This window comes from Eubalaena glacialis, chromosome 7 (assembly GCF_028564815.1).
Source record: "Eubalaena glacialis isolate mEubGla1 chromosome 7, mEubGla1.1.hap2.+ XY, whole genome shotgun sequence".
In the NCBI taxonomy this organism is placed as follows: Eukaryota; Metazoa; Chordata; class Mammalia; order Artiodactyla; family Balaenidae; genus Eubalaena; species Eubalaena glacialis.
The window spans coordinates 20,488,754-20,504,636 of NC_083722.1; the positions used below are offsets into that span (position 1 = coordinate 20,488,754).

At 38.9% G+C, this 15,883-nt stretch overlaps 1 protein-coding gene across 3 annotated transcripts in view; it reads left to right on the plus strand.

The window, feature by feature from the left end:
- The window catches only part of CARMIL1 (capping protein regulator and myosin 1 linker 1), a 325,537-nt gene that overhangs the window by 124,637 nt on the left and 185,017 nt on the right, over window positions 1–15,883 (plus strand). For all 3 annotated transcript variants that reach the window (XM_061195770.1, XM_061195771.1, XM_061195772.1), the window contains exons 4-5: window positions 1,094–1,153; window positions 11,238–11,359. In XM_061195770.1, coding sequence (XP_061051753.1) covers window positions 1,094–1,153; window positions 11,238–11,359 — 182 coding nt within the window. The remainder of the gene's footprint in view (window positions 1–1,093; window positions 1,154–11,237; window positions 11,360–15,883) is intronic.

Sequence of the window (15,883 nt, forward strand, 5' to 3'; positions counted from 1 at the left end):
TTCTCTTGTTGCGGAGCACGGGCTCTAGGCGCGTGGGCTTCAGTAGTTGTGGCACGTGGGTTTAGTAGTTGTGGCTTGTGGGCTCTAGAGCACAGGCTCAGTAGTTGCAGCGCACGGGCTTAGTTGCTCCGTGGCATGTGGGATCTTCCCAGACCAGGGCTCGAACCCGTGTCCCTTGCATTGGCAGGCGGATTCTTAACCACTGTGCCACCAGGGAAGTCCCCACATTTCTAGTTTTGAGGCGAGAGGGTAAAATAAACTGATCCAACTCAGTTCTTCATTGTCTTTAGTACCAGGCCCTGTGACTGTTTGTACTGAGATGAGAGACTGAAAAACTGGGAGAAAGATTAGTGGCTATTTTCCAGGAAAAATAGGCAAAGAGTGTGAGACTAGAGGTATTTTGAAGAAAAAGAAATGCTGATTACAGGAGAAGCGAGGAAGGGGCACTTGTTATTAAAATGGAAAGGAAATAAATCATCATTTATGTATATGCACAGAGAGAGAGAGAAGACTTTTATTCAACTATGTGTGTTTCATTGAAACACAGATTAAAATTCCTAAATATTATATTCTTTTAAATCCATTCAAAATATGAACTTTAATGAAAGACAGTGGAAGGAATGATGACTCCAGTAAGTGGTCAGAGGGTAACCCAAAGAGGTCAGGGTTTAGAGAGAAGGGAAGACAAACATTGTCTCTATCCTGATCTGATTTGCTGAAGCAACATCTTGAAATAAGAGAAAAAAAAGTCTATTTAGATGGCTCCCTTCATATATTCATTTCTCAGTAAATAAATACTGGAGTAGAAGTACAGAAACTTTCCATTGGGGTTGTCCTTGGATGAAATTTAAAAAGTCGGACTTGGAGTTTCCTTTCAGCCCTTTGGGAAAATGAATAATGCTTTTCCTGAAATATGATAGATCAAGGTCATGTCGTATTGAATATATGGAGATATTAAACCAGCCTACCTTCAGAAGATGCCCAATGTTTTGTTTGCACTAGACTGTTTCTAATTGTAGCATTTTTACTTTGAATTATAGGTTTTAAAACCCTCATTACAGGTCTTTATTTCCCCCTCCTCCCTCAATTGCAGCTCGAGGTAACCTTCAGCTACCTGGAGATTCACGGTGTCCTGTGCAGCAAGCCAACTCAGGTGGGTGTGAGTAACCTGTTTGTCATTACTGCAAGGTCAGAACCTTTCTTGAGTTTCTGAAACCAGCTCATACCTTCTATTTGATTCACTGTTGAAAGTTTCTTGAGATAATGTGGAAAAACAAGATAAGGGAAAATGGAAGTTTCTGCCTGAGAGACTGAACAGGGGCTAGGTGGGAGGGTGTCGGGAATTTGTGATAAGGGAAACACGTTCTCCATAACTCAATTTGAAAAGAACTAATTAGCTCTTACGTTACCTGGCCATGTAAACATGAGAGTACTGTTCCTTAGAGATGTTGTACAAGTTACAGCACTAAAATTTCATAGCTATTCTACAGTACTCTGTAAGATCTTTCTGGGAATAGAGTGTTAAGTGAATCTTTTGGTATTAATAAAATGTAGATTTTTAACAACAGCTTTATTGAACTATCAGTAACAGGCAGCCAACTGAAGTGTACAGTTTGATAAGTTTTGACATGTAGACCCATGAAACCATTACCACAGTCAAGATGCTGAACATATTCATCACCTCAGGGTTTTCTCAGGCTTCTTAGTAAACGTTCCTTCTTGCCCCTCCTCATTAGTAATCATTTACAGGCATCTACTCTCAGCCACTATAGATTAGTTTGCATTTTCTAAAAATTCATATGAATGGAATCATACAGTGTGTGTACTCTTGATTGTCTGCCTTCTTTTAGCCAGTGTAATTATTTTGAGACTGATTAATTTTGTTGCATGTCTCAATAGCTCATTCCTTTTTATTGTTGAGTAGTGTTCCATTGTATGACTGTATCACAGTTTGTTTATCCATCACCCACTGATGGACGTTTGTGTTGTTTCCAGTTTTTGGCCAACAAGCAAAGGTGCAATGAACATTTATTTACAAATCTTTGATTGGACATTGGCTTTTATTTCCTGTGGGTAAATATCTAGGAGTGGAGTGGCTGAATTATATGTATGTAAATGTATGTATGTATATAGTGTAACTATGTATGTAAACTTTGTAAGAAGCAGCTAAATTGTTTTCCGAAGTGGTTGTACCACTTTACGTTGCCACCAACAATGCGTAAGAGTTGCAGTTCCTCCACATCCTCCCAACACTGGTATGGTCAGTGTTTTAATTTTTAGCCATTTTAATAAATTTTTAGTGCTTTCTCATTTGTAGTTTTAATTTGCATTTCCCTAATGACTAAAGATATTGAGCATCTTTTTATCTGCTTATCTGCTGTCATATATCTTTTTTGTTCAAGTGTCAGTTCAAATCTTTTGCCATTTAAAAAATTGAGTTATTGTTTTAAGAGTTCTTTATATATTCTGAATACAAACCCTTTATCATATATGTGATTTGTACATATGTTCTCTCAGTCTGTGGCTTCTTTTTTCATTTTCTCTACAGTGCTTTTCAAAGAGTGGAAGTTTTAAATTTTGATGAAGTTCAATTTATCAGTATTTTCTTTTATGGATCATGCTGGTATCATATTGAATAAATCCTTGATTAACCTAAGGTCACAGATGTTCTATGTTCTATGTCTTCTAGGAGCTTTATAGCTCTAAGTTATACATTTAGGTCTATGATCCATTTTGAGGTAATTTTTGTATATAAAGCAATATGTGGATCAGTTTTTTTTTTTTTTCCCATTATGTATAGTATTTTTACTTGTTCAAGTACCATTTGTTTGAAAGACTGTCATTTCCCCACTGAACTGGCTTTCACTTTTGTTGAAGATCAGTTGTTCACATAAATGTTGGTCTCTTTCTGGACTCTGGTCCCTTTAATCCTGTCCCTTTGGTCTATTTGTCTATCCGTATGCTGCTCTCACACTGTCTTGATTACTGTAGCTGTTATAGTAAGACTTGAAATCAGATTGTGTTAGTCCTCTAACTTTGTTCTTTTTCAAAGTTGTTTTAGTGATTCTAGGTTCTTTGCAATTCCATATGAATTTTAGACTCAGCTCAGTTTCTACAAAAAGGCCTGCTGAGATTTTCATTGGGATTATATTAAATCTATAAATCAGTTTGGGGCGAATTGACATCTTTTTTTAATAACATCTTTATTGGAGTATAATTGCTTTACAAGAATTGACATCTTAAAAAAATGGAATCCCTTATCCAAGAAAACTATATTCCTCCATGTATGTAGGTCTTTTAAAATTTATCTCGGTAGTATTTTGTTGTAGCTTTCAGTGTACAGGTCTTATATATCTTTAGTCAGATTTATTTCTAAGTATTTCATGTTTTTTTTGATGCTATTATAAATGGTATTGTTTTAAGTTTCAATTTCCAGTAGTTTCTTGCTGATAGATACAAAAACAATGGATTTTTGCATATTAATCTAGTATCCTGCCACCTCACTATACTCACCTGTTAGTTCCAGCAGCTTATTTTTTTAATAGATTTACATAGATGATTGTGTTGTTTGTGACTAAAGATTGTTTTACTTCTTCCTTTTTCAATATTGATGCCTTTTATTTCTTTTTCTTGCCTTATTGCTGTTGGGAGACATTCCTCACGGGTCTTGCACACTCCTACATGTCTTGCTGAGTATGCCCAGAATTCAGTGCTGTGACTGCTCTTTACCCAGGTTACTTCTCAGGGTTATGTTTGCATTGAGCGGCCTTGTGGGATGATGGGATGTTCCCCTTCTGAACAAAGAGCAGGCTTGCTTACCACTTATTATGAAAATCAGATTACCTAAGCTCAACAGTTCCTTTTCCGTAAGCAACCCACTGTGTGTGCAGGCATCTCTCTGAGCCCTCCGTGTCACCCTGTGGGACTTTTGGGGAAAGGAGGAATCTAAGCAAACATGATGCTAACGCCCTTGCTGTGCCATGAATGATAAAGTCCTTTGTCTCTGACGCAGGAGTCTCTTGTCTCTTGCCAGCATTCATGAAACAGCAACAGACTAACTTACTGACTTCTAAGTAGGGTAAAAATCAAATCTGCAACCCTGACAACTGCACTGGCTAATACCTCCAGTACAGTGCTGAATAGAGTGGTGAGAACAGATACTCTCGATTTATTTCTATCTTTGAGAGAAAGCATCATTCTTTTTCCATTAAGTGTGATTTTAGCTGTTGGTTTTCATAGATGCCCTTTATCTGGTCGAGGAAGTTCTCTTTTATTCCTAGTTTGCTGAAAGTTTGTTATTAGGAATTATTGTTGTATACGATTATTGTGTGCTTTTCTTTTTTCTTTTGTTAATATGGTAAATTTTATTGATTTTTCAAATATTAAATCAACCTTTCCTTCCTGAGATTAACCCCACTTGGTTATGATGTATTATTCATTTTATATATTGGATTTCATTTGTTAAAATTTCGTGAAGGAACTTTGCAACTATGTTAATGAGAGTTATTGGCTGTAATTCTCTCTCTCTGTCTTTTAAAATGTTTTAATCTGCTTTCTGTATTAGAGCAATCATGGGGTCATGGAATGACTTGGGAATTAGTCCCCCCTCTTCAATTTTTTTAGAAAATTTTATGTAGTCTTGGTGTTAATTCTTCTTTAAATGTTTGGTTGAATTTCCAGTGAAGTCATCTGGGCCTGGAGTTCTCTCTTAGGGAAGGTTTTTAACTACAAATTCAGTTTCTTTAATAGATATAGATACATTCATATGTTTTTTTCTTGAGTGAGCTTTGGTAGTTTGTGTCTCCCAAGAAATTTATACATTTCATCTCAGTTGTCAGATTTATTGGTATAAAGTTGTTCATAGTATCCAGTTGTTATCCTTTAAATATCTGTAGAATATCATTCCTGATATTGATAATTTGGTTCTTCTCTGTTTTCTGTATCAGTCTGGCTAGAGGTTTATCAATTCTTTTCATCTTCTCAAAGAACTTGCTTTTCGGTTGCATTAATTTTTCTCTATTGATTTCATTGATTATTTTCTATTTCATTGATTCTTACTCTGATCTTTTTATTTCCTTCCTTCTACTTACGTTTTTTTGGTTTTTAAAACTCTAAAGAAAATGTGTGTGTGTGTGAGTGTGTGTGTGTAGTTTGTTGATAGCATTCGTAAAAGAAATTGTCAAAATCATCACTTTGTGTTGATTGAGATTACATACAAATCCTTGGAACTTTTCCATAGTTCATCTTAGAGCAATGTTTTATCCTATGTTTATCATTCTCCAAGAACTGGAGTTTGGAAGAAAAATTACAGCACCATATATTTGCCCAAATGGGCAAACATATGCAGGAGTGAGTGATAACTCATGAATGATGACATAACCAGGGCCTTCTTGGTGGTCTTAATTCAGGAATGTTTATGTTTATGATTTCTGGGTTGGGATGGGGGTAGAAGGGTGCTATTGAAATGCCAGTGCCAAGGTTATATTCAGAATATGATTAGACTGTGGTATTAATTATGAGAAAGGATGTTGATATAGCAAGACTAATTTTCCCATGTGGCTGCTGGAACTGCTCTTACCACACTTGTGGTCCTGTCCCTTCAATATGTCCAGCATTCAGAGGAACTGGGTGTAAAGCAATCCACCTCAGTCCCATGGAGCTGTTCTGTGGTTGTAAGTACCACAAAAATAGCTCTACAACAGGACCTCAGTTTGACTTTGTCCCATGGTATGGACCTTGGAAATGAAATTACTATATAGTGAAACAGTGGTACTACTTCACAGAGGAGCTAGCAATCCAGACACTTGGAATACGAGTCACTTAGTGGTATTCAAAATTTGATGTTTCAAAATTGCCTATGGTGCTTTTTAAAAATACTGATACCTCAGCTATTGGGTGTAAGACAGGCTACAGGGATGTATTGTGCTACATGGGAAATATAGCCAATATTTTCTAATAACTATAAATGGAGTGTAACCTTTAAAAATTGAATAAAAAAATCAAAAAGATGCTGATACATCCAGCAGCCCCACCCCACCCCCCTGCCACACACACACACTTTCTCTCTGTCACACACACACACACACACACACACACACACACACACACACTCATGACAGTTAGGCTTCGATATGTCTGGGGTGGGCATTTGATTCTGTTGTGTCCCAAAGGTTGAGAATGAATAACCTGTGTAACCTCAGGACCCTTGATGTCTCTGGTTTTGATTTTTTCTGATGTGAAATCATAAGGATGATGGTGTCTGCCCGTGGCACTTGCAGTCTAGCTTTGATTAGAACATTTTTTTCTAATGTTCTCTGGGGTTTATTAACTTCTCTGTCATTGCTATTTTTATCATTATTTAATTACGTTTGTAAATTCCAATAAAATGCCAGGGGGTATACACATTTCATGGTATATGAGTGAGAGTGAGTGAATGTGTTATTGAGTTTGTGAAGTGTGATTTTACTATTGCTCTTTTCCTCTTTCTTGTGAAAATGGGGGAGACCTTCATCTTACTTTACAAGTCTCCTTGCCATCACACTTTCTGGTGTTCAAGTTCTCTTGCTGTCACAGTCAATAAATAGAGACCAACAGTTGTATAGTTTTATAGTTACAGAATTTTTGGACCTTTTTTTGTACAACTGAAGTACCTGCTAAAAATTTTTTTTAAAATTATAGGTTAATTATTTGCTACGTCATAGAATGATTTTGGTAAACCACCCCTGGCTGTTTTTGTTAGAAGAAAGAAAAACACTTTACAGATCTGTTGGCTGGGGGTTAGTAAAAAGTGCTTTTCTTGGACTTCCCTGGTGGCGCAGTTGTTAAGAATCCGCCTGCCAATGCAGGGGATAGTGGTTTGATCCCTGGTCCGGGAAGATCCCACATCCCATGGAGCAGCTAAGCCCGTGCGCCACAACTACCGAGCCTGCGCTCTAGAGCCCGTGAGCCACAACTACTGAGCCCACGCACCTCAACTACTGAAGCCCCCGTGCTCTAGGGCCCACATGCTGCAACTACTGAGCCTGCGTGCTGCAGCTACTGAAGCCCGCGGGCCTAGAGCCCATGCTCTGCAACAAGAGAAGCCACCGCAATTAGAAGCCCACGCACCGCAACAAAGAGTAGGCCCCGCTTGCCATAACTAGAGAAAGCCGGTGCGCAGCAACGAAGACCCAATGCAGCCAAAAAAAAAAAAAAAAGATAAAATGCTTTTCTTAAAGGTTAGTCGGGTGGTTCTACCTTAAAACAAGAGGCAGAGTGGGTTTGGAAACTTGAGTCTTAAATAGGATACTAGGGCTTATATCGCTATTATTTTAAATGTGTATTGGTGGTCATGAATTATGTTCTGCTAGGTGTCTAAGCAAAAATTGTTTCAAACATTCTATTTTTCCCCAGCTGAAATAGGAGGGAAAGAGATATTTGAGAGGGAGTTCTTTTTCCTGATGAAATGATTTACTGTGTTAGTCTCACCTCTATCACTTTGTTGTAATTCTTTACATTATGCAAAGGTGGTGACACATTATGCAAAGGTGGTGACATATTATGCAGGGCTGGATGAATGCTTTTATGTGAAGTTGAATTTAAAGGCCTCATTTCTTCCCACCTGCCACCTTTTCTTCTTCCCTGTCATTCTATTCAATCCTGTGCAATTAAGGATGATTAGGTGTTAAGATTAAGTGGAATTAGAATAAGCTAATTACTAATTACTCGTACCCAAACTGTGAACTGAATAGATGCACTAGATGTGAAGAAAGAGGAAGTACCTTATAGTGAAAAATATAATTACCTGTGGTGGGAAGGTAGGGGGTGGGGTGTGGAACATAGATAAGGTGGCTGCATCCCAAAGTATCTGGCTTTTTAAAACATACATTCGCCCAGATAGGTGCATATAAAATATCTGAGCCTAATTGCATAAAGCAGTTTTAGTCTTACTTAAGACACATCACTGAAGTGTCATATCAGTAAATACCTCCAAGTACAATAATGCTTGCTGCCTTTTTGGGGGGAAGTATCTCTTGGACCAGCTTCTACAAGACCGGGGCAATCTTTGTCTAGAGAATTTCAAAGGCAGTGCCATTAATTCCTTGAGGAATGAATGTGCTGAGAATTAGGATTAAAAAATGTTTTTTATATAGGGAGCCAACTAACTGGTACAAAGGTGGTATGTATTAAATACCTGTTAACAGATGCCTCTAGGGGTACTTACGAAGAAGTAACATTTTAAGGACTCAAATCACTGAAGTCTTTTTCTTTGATCTCATCATTTTGACAAATAAATTGGATTGCTTTTTCTTTTAACATAAACACTTTGAAAGACAGATTATTTTTTTAAAGTTCAGCTAATCGTAGGACAACCTAAAGCAAATCTAAAGGCTTCTTTGTCAATCCAGTTGGCTAGTCGCACATTAAGGGTGTGTTTCCCCATCATATTTTTGTACAAATTAAGTAACAACAGGAGGTAAGTGTATAAGGATATTTTGATGCAGTGATCATCAAAAGGATTGAATTGTACATGAATATTTTTGAGATCCAAGATAATAAATAGCGTTTTTTTTTAAAAGAGTGATTGAAGTCAGTTCTTTTTATTTGGAACGTGTTTATAATCAACCTGTCTTCCCTTTTGTGACCTGCCCTTTTTATCAGGTTGTTTTATACTTATTTGTAGGACTAGCTATGTGACCTCAGTTCAGCATTTTTGGACATCTCCAGCAGTTAATTATAGGAATGAGTCTCTGCCTAGCATAAACTTTATTACTTTGTTTCCTTTGTATAATCCTTTCCAAGTATCCTGTCTTGCACTTGATTTTTCTTTTGTTATCAGGCAAAAGGTTTTACCATTTTATTTAAATATCTCATGATGTGTCTTGTTTTTAAAAAAGTGACTATTGGGGTATCCTCCGGTGCTCACTGAAGGTGGTATTCTTACTTACACTAGATGCTAGGGATATGACAGACTTTGTAAGTCAAGACGAAATCTTGGTAAAAGGAGAACTCACCTGCAAATGTGGCTATTCAGTTTCCATCACCGGGGGCGGGGGGGTGCGGGGCGGGGTGGTCTGTTTGAATCTGCAGTTTGGCCCTTAGAAACTTGCTTCAGTTTCTGGACGTTTCTGACAAACTAACCACCCTCTATCCAAACAGTTCTTTGAGTCTTAAGGTTAAGAGCATTATTTTAAGGAAGTGCTTCTTAAAAAGCTGGTATTGTGTTAGTATATATCAGCGTGAGTACAGAAGTTCCCCCTTATCTGCAGTTTCACTTTCTGTGGTTTCAGTTACCTGTGGTCAACTATGGTTGGAAAATGGAAAAATCCAGAAATAAACAATTCATAAATCTTAAATTTCATGCTGTTCTGAGTAGCGTGATGAAATCTTACGCTGTTCTGCCCCTTCCCGCCCAGGACTTGAATCATCTCTTCATCCAGCATTTCCCACCCGTTAGTCATTTAGTAGCCAGCTAGGTTATCAAATCTACTGTTGTGGTATTGCAGTGCTTGTGTTCAAGTAACCCTTATTTTACTTAATAATGGCCCCAGAGCACAAGAGTCATGACATTGGCAATTTGGAAGTGCCAAAGAGAAGCCATAAAATGCTCCCTTTAAGAGAAAAGGTGAAAATTCTTGACTTAATAAGGAAAGAAAAAAATTTGTATGCTGAGGATGCTAAGATCTATGGGAAGAACGAATCTTCTATCTGTGAAATTGTGAAGCAGGAAGAAGAAATTTGTGTGAGTTTTGCTCTTGCACCTCAAATTGCCGAAGTTATGACCACAGAGTGTGATAACTGCTTAATTAAGATGAAAAAGGTATTAAAGGAAATCATCAACAAAGTGAAAAAACAACCTACTGAATGGGAGAAAATATTTGCAAATGATATGACCGATAAGGAGTTAATATCCAACATATGTAAACAGCTCATACAACTCAACATCAAAAAAACAAACAACCTGATTAAAAACTGGGCATAAGACTTGAATAGACATTTTTCCAAAGAGGAAATGCAGATGGCAAAAAGGCACATGAAAAGATGCAAAACATCGTTAATCATCAGGGAAATGCAAATCAAAACAACGAGATACACCTCATACCTGACAGAATGGCTGTCATCAAAAAGAACACAAATAACAAATACTGGCAAGGATGTGGAGAAAAGAGAGATCCCGTGTACATGATTGGTGGGAATGTAAATTGGTGCAGCCCCTGTGGAAAACAGTATGGAGGTTTCTCAGAAAAACTAAAAATATAACTACCTTATGATCCAGCAGTTTCAGTCCTGGGTATATATCCTAAAAACCCAAAAACACTAATTTGAAAAGACACATGTACCCCAGTGTTCATAGCAGCACTATTTACAATAGCCAAGATATGGAAGCAACCTAAGTATTCACCAACAGATGAATGGATAAAGAAGATGTGGTATGTGTACACACACACACACACACACACACACACACAGGAATACTACTCAGCCATAAAAAAGAATGAAATTTTGCCTTTTGCAGCAGCATGGTTGGACTTGGAGGGCATTATGCTAAGTGAAATAAATCAGACAGAGAAAGACAAATACTGTGTGATATCACTTATATGTGCAATCTCAAAAATACAACAAACTAGCAAATATAACAAAAAAGAAACAGACTCACAGATATAGAGAACAAACTAGTGGTTACCAGTGGGGAGAGGGAAGGGGAAGGGGCAATATATGAGTGGGGGATTAAGAGGTACAACTATTAGGTAGAAAATAAGGTACAAGAATATATTGTACAACACAGGAAGGAATATAGCCAATATTTTATAATAATTATAAATAGAGTGTAAACTTTAAAAATTGTGAATCACTATCTTGTATACCTGTTACTTATATAATATGTACATCAATACTTCAATTAAAAAAATGGAAAAGGCATTAAATTTATACAGTAAGATGTTTTGAGAGAGACCACATTCACATAAATTTTATTATAGTGTATTGTTATAATTGTTCTATTTTATTATTAGTTAATTATTGTTAATCTCTTAGTGTGCCTAATTTATAAATTAAACTCTATCACAGGCATGTATGTATAGGAAAAAACAGCATATATAGGGTTCGGTACTATCCGAGGTTTCAGGCTTCCATTGGGGGTCTTAGAATGTTTCCCCAGGGCTAAGGGGGGACTGCTGTATATAGTTTACATTATTTAAAATAAAAAAATGGAAGGAATTGGACTCATTATTAAGCAGTGTCCAACCTGGTTGTTGCAGATGGTTGTGGAAACTGAGAAGTGCAGCATCTCCCTGAAGATGGCATCACCTGAGGACGTGACCGAGGTGCTGGCGCACATCGGCACCAGCCTGCGGAAGATCTTCCCTGGCTTCTCCCCAGTGTGAGTTCTCCCGCGGGAGGGTGAGGAGAACAGAGACTTGGTCTCCCGCAAAATGAAAACAGCCTTTCTCTTGCCCCTTCACTTGGTTCCTCTCTCATACTTTCTTCTTCTCTTAAACATTACATGTTACAACCCTCGCTCAAACCTTTGTGTTTATGTCTGAGATTTTCTATATGGCTGCTCTTTAGAGAGCTGGAGTGATGAAGGGATTTGGCAGTCCTTTAACCTCTACTCCTAAGACTAAAACAGAAGCCTTTTTAATGTAACCTGAGATTTACCCTAGTGTGAATTTTACTCACAGCTATTAGCAGGATGCCAGGAGCTGCATGCTTTGAAAGGAAGGCAGTGAGTATTAATGATGAGTGAGAGTGCTTCATTTTCCTTATTTTTTTCTGTTCAGTAAGAGGAAACTTAAAAAGCCAAAACTGAACATCAAAATTAGCCTCTTTCATTTTCCTCTCACTTTTCTGGAATACACATTAAGGATATGAGTACATTTTGTCTGTACATGCCCTCATATTTTTTTGTCAAGCATTTTAAACCAGGATTCTGTGCTTGGGTAACAGAGTTTGAACATAGGGAACGTGTAGCTTGTTGGAAAGGGGGAATTAAATTGGCTGAGGTGGAAAGGCAGAGAGATCCTTATGTCAGAAAGCCTCCCTAAAATAATAGCGCATATTCAGAATACCTTCCTGATGGAAGGAGATGATACACAGATCGCAGGAAATCCCTGCCGAGGAGGCCATGAAACCTCACATAGAGCACAGAGATGGGTAGCTGTGTGCCTTGGTTGGTGGGGGCAGGAGGGGAATTTAGGGGACTGTTGTCCTTTATGGAACGTGTCCCTCCACTGCTGCTGCCTGTAACTTAGGAGGCAAAGCAGCAGGAAAACCCGGCCTTCGTGTCTTTCAAACCTTTTTGGTGAGTGGAAAGTGGCTCCTGGGGGATAGGAGCTTCCCTTCAATCTCTTCGGCTTCAGGAGACCTGCTTGGTCCTTCTCACAGCTCTTCCCTGGTCCCTTCCCTCCCTTCACACACCACAGCGGAGGGGCTGGCCCCGTGCTTTCTGGCTGTTCATAAAGGGCTTTCTCCTTCCTGAAGCTTACGTCACCTGGTGCTGCTCCGAGTATCCAGGTAGCTGGTTGCCGAGGGAGCTAAGTGGTCCCAGCCCCGTCCCAGTGGAGTGGAGCGGGGAGCCGGGGCTCCATCCCCAGGTCTGAGGTGTCTGAAAGGCCCGCTGTCTCTGGTCTCGTGTGTGTGGAGGGGACGCGAGGGCCGGGACGGGTGGTGGGATGAGGTGAGGCATGGCAGTGGGGAAATACCCAGAAGCAAAACAGTCTCAGGAATGCTTTCCACGTCATCCTTAGAGCCGCCAGAGAACTGTCCGGGGTAATCATGAGTTAGCAGTAATTATACAACCCGTTTTCCTGAAACTGCATTTGAGTAATGTGACTTTGGACACGAGGTTCCTCTTCCAGTGTCCTTCCTTTCATTCCAAATCAACACCGATGGAATAAGAAAATTATTAAGTACAGCCTTATTCAGCAAGGGCTTATAAGACCCTCAGAGTGATAGTTAGAATCTCTATTTTCTTTAAAAGGCAACTTTGTTTAATACTCTAGGAATTTGTCGGGGTCGGGGGGAAATTATCGGTTTTATTTTTGGTTTGGATTCTCCCATTTTTTTTTCCTGGAGAAAGTTGTGTGCGAAAAGTGTTTTTCTCTTTTATCTTCCATTTAACTTCTTGTTAAAATGTTTAGGCAGCAAATATTAAACCACAAGTCTTAAATAAGCAGCTCCATTTCTAGAGAGGCAGTTACCTCTAGAGAGGTTTCTAAATCCATGACCCTCCACCTCACCCTGATCTTCATTTCTGTCCCCCAGCTGCTTATCAGACATCCCCACAAGGATGTCTCCACGCACCTCACACTTAGTATGTCCCAAACAGAACTTCTTACTGTTTCCCCTAAAACCTCCCCGTATTGGATATTCTATCTCAGTGAGTGGCTTCTTCATTTACATAGTCTCCCAAGTGAAAAGCTGAGCTGCTTTGATTTCTTGTTCCTTACTTGCCCATCTGATTAGTTGCCAAGCTCTTTTGCTTCTGTCTTAATAGCTCTTTGGTCCTTTGTCTTTGTTCTCACTTGCCCAGCGTAGCATCTTTCTAGCTAGTTTCTCTGTCTCTAGTTCTTGCCCTTCGAACTGATCTTCCATACTGTCGCCAGAATTATCTTTCCATAATTCACATAGTCTCTATTCCTTGCCTAAGCTCTTTAATGGCTATCCTTCCTGATAAAATCCAATATGTGTAGCCTGGCATAGAAAACCACTGCCGTCTTGCCCCATAGTCCAGCCTGTTGTTGAACACATCAGCCTCTTTTATATTTTCATGCCTTTTATATAGGCTCCTAATCCTGACAGACTCCCACTCCAAAAGACATAGCCCAAATATGTGAAGAGTTTGTCATCAGTCAAGAGTTTATTTATGTTTCCATAGAACTTTGTGATTACTGCCTATACTACCACATATCACATCGTGTTATAATTGTTTGTTTATACATTTATACATTCAGTGAGTATTTATTGACTTTCTACTGTATGCTAGGCAGAGTGCTAAGTGTTGGGGCCCAGCAGTGAATATGGTCCCTGACCACATGGAACTTACATTGGGAAGTTGCATTACTTACACTGGGAAACAAACCCCCCAAAAAAGAAAAATGAGAAATTGTGTAAGATCAGGCTGGAAACATAGGCCCTGGTCAGTTTTTTTTTTTTTTTTTTTTTTAAACATCTTTATTGAAGTATAATTGCTTTACAATGCTGTGCTAGCTTCTGCTTTACAACAAAGTGAATCAGTTACACATATACATATGTTGCCATATCTCTTCCCTCTTGCATTTCCCTCCCTCCCACCCTCCCTATCCCACCCCTCTAGGTGGTCACAAAGCACCGAGCTGATCTCCCTGTGCTATGCGGCTGCTTCCCACTAGTTATCTATTTTACATTTGGTAGTGTATATATGTCCATGACACTCTCTCACCCTGTCACATCTCACCCCTCCCCCTCCCCATATCCTCAAGTCCATTCTCTAGTAGGTCTGTGTCTTTATTCCCATCTTGCCACTAGGTTCTTCATGACCTCTTTTTTTTTTTTTTTTTTTTTTCCCCTTAGATTCCATATATATGTGTTAGCATACTGTATTTGTTTTTCTCTTTCTGACTTACTTCACTCTGTATGACAGACTCTAACTCCATCCACCTCATTACAAACACCTCCATTTCATTTCTTTTTATGGCTGAGTAATATTCCATTGTATATATGTGCCACATCTTCTTTATCCATTCATCCGATGATGGACACCTAGGTTGCTTCCATGTCCTGGCTATTGTAAACAGAGCTGCAATGAATATTTTGGTACATGACTCTTTCTGAATTATGGTTTTCTCAGGGTATATGCCCAGTACTGGGATTGCTGGGTCATATGGTAGTTCTATTTTTAGTTTTTTAAGGAACCTCCATACTGTTCTCCGTAGTGGCTGTATCAATTTACATTCCCACCAACAGTGCAAGAGTGTTCCCTTTTCTCCACACCCTCTCCAGCATTTATTGTTTCTAGATTTTTTGATGATGGCCATTCTGACCCTGGTCAGTTTTTATAGAGACTCCTGGTAAAGAGTTTGGAATTTAGTAGCATTCCACTAGGAAGTCACTGTAAGATTGTAAGTAAGGAAAGACATGGTTCCTTATATATTTTATGGAAATTATTTTTGCTTCTAGATAGAGTGGGTTGCGAAGGGGAAAGAGTAGAAGTAGAAAGCTAATTTGGAAATTATCAAAGCTAAGCTAATTTGAAAGCTAATAGCTAAAGGTAATGCTATTAGAGATAAAGCTAATTTGAAAGCTAATAGCTAAAGGTAATGCTATTAGAGAGCGACAGTAGATTTATTAAGATTTATTTTGGATATAAGACATGATGATGGATTAGGTAGGTAGGTGACAGCAGTGAGGAAAGGGAAGAACCAAGGATGGCTCTTAGGTTTCTGGTTTAATAACTTAGTGACTGACACTACTTTTCAATGAGGTGAAGAGGGCCTAGAGTAGGGTGGGGCAAGTTTTTTGGGGGGAAAAATTACCAACCATTTTGTTGTACGCATGCAGAATTTGAAATCTGGGGCATCTAGGTGGGGAAATCAGATGGGCAGTTAGATATGCTTGGAGGAGAGGTCCAAGTCTGGAGATGTAGCAAATGTGAGAGTCATCAGTGTAAAGAGGGTCTTGAATTCATGACTGTTGATAAGATCACCTGGAGAGAGATGTGGACCTAGAAGAGAAAATGTCCCAACGTTTAGAGGTCAAGCAAAAGAGGAAGAACCACAAAGGGAGCTGGGTTACTCTAGTAGAAAACCAGATTTTTTGGTGGATTCCAGTGGGAAAGGAGAGCCTGGGAGAATTTTCTGGAGGAAGGAGTGGGTGATTGCAGAATGCTACTGGGCATTGACTAAGCCAAGGGCAGAGAGGTGTCCAG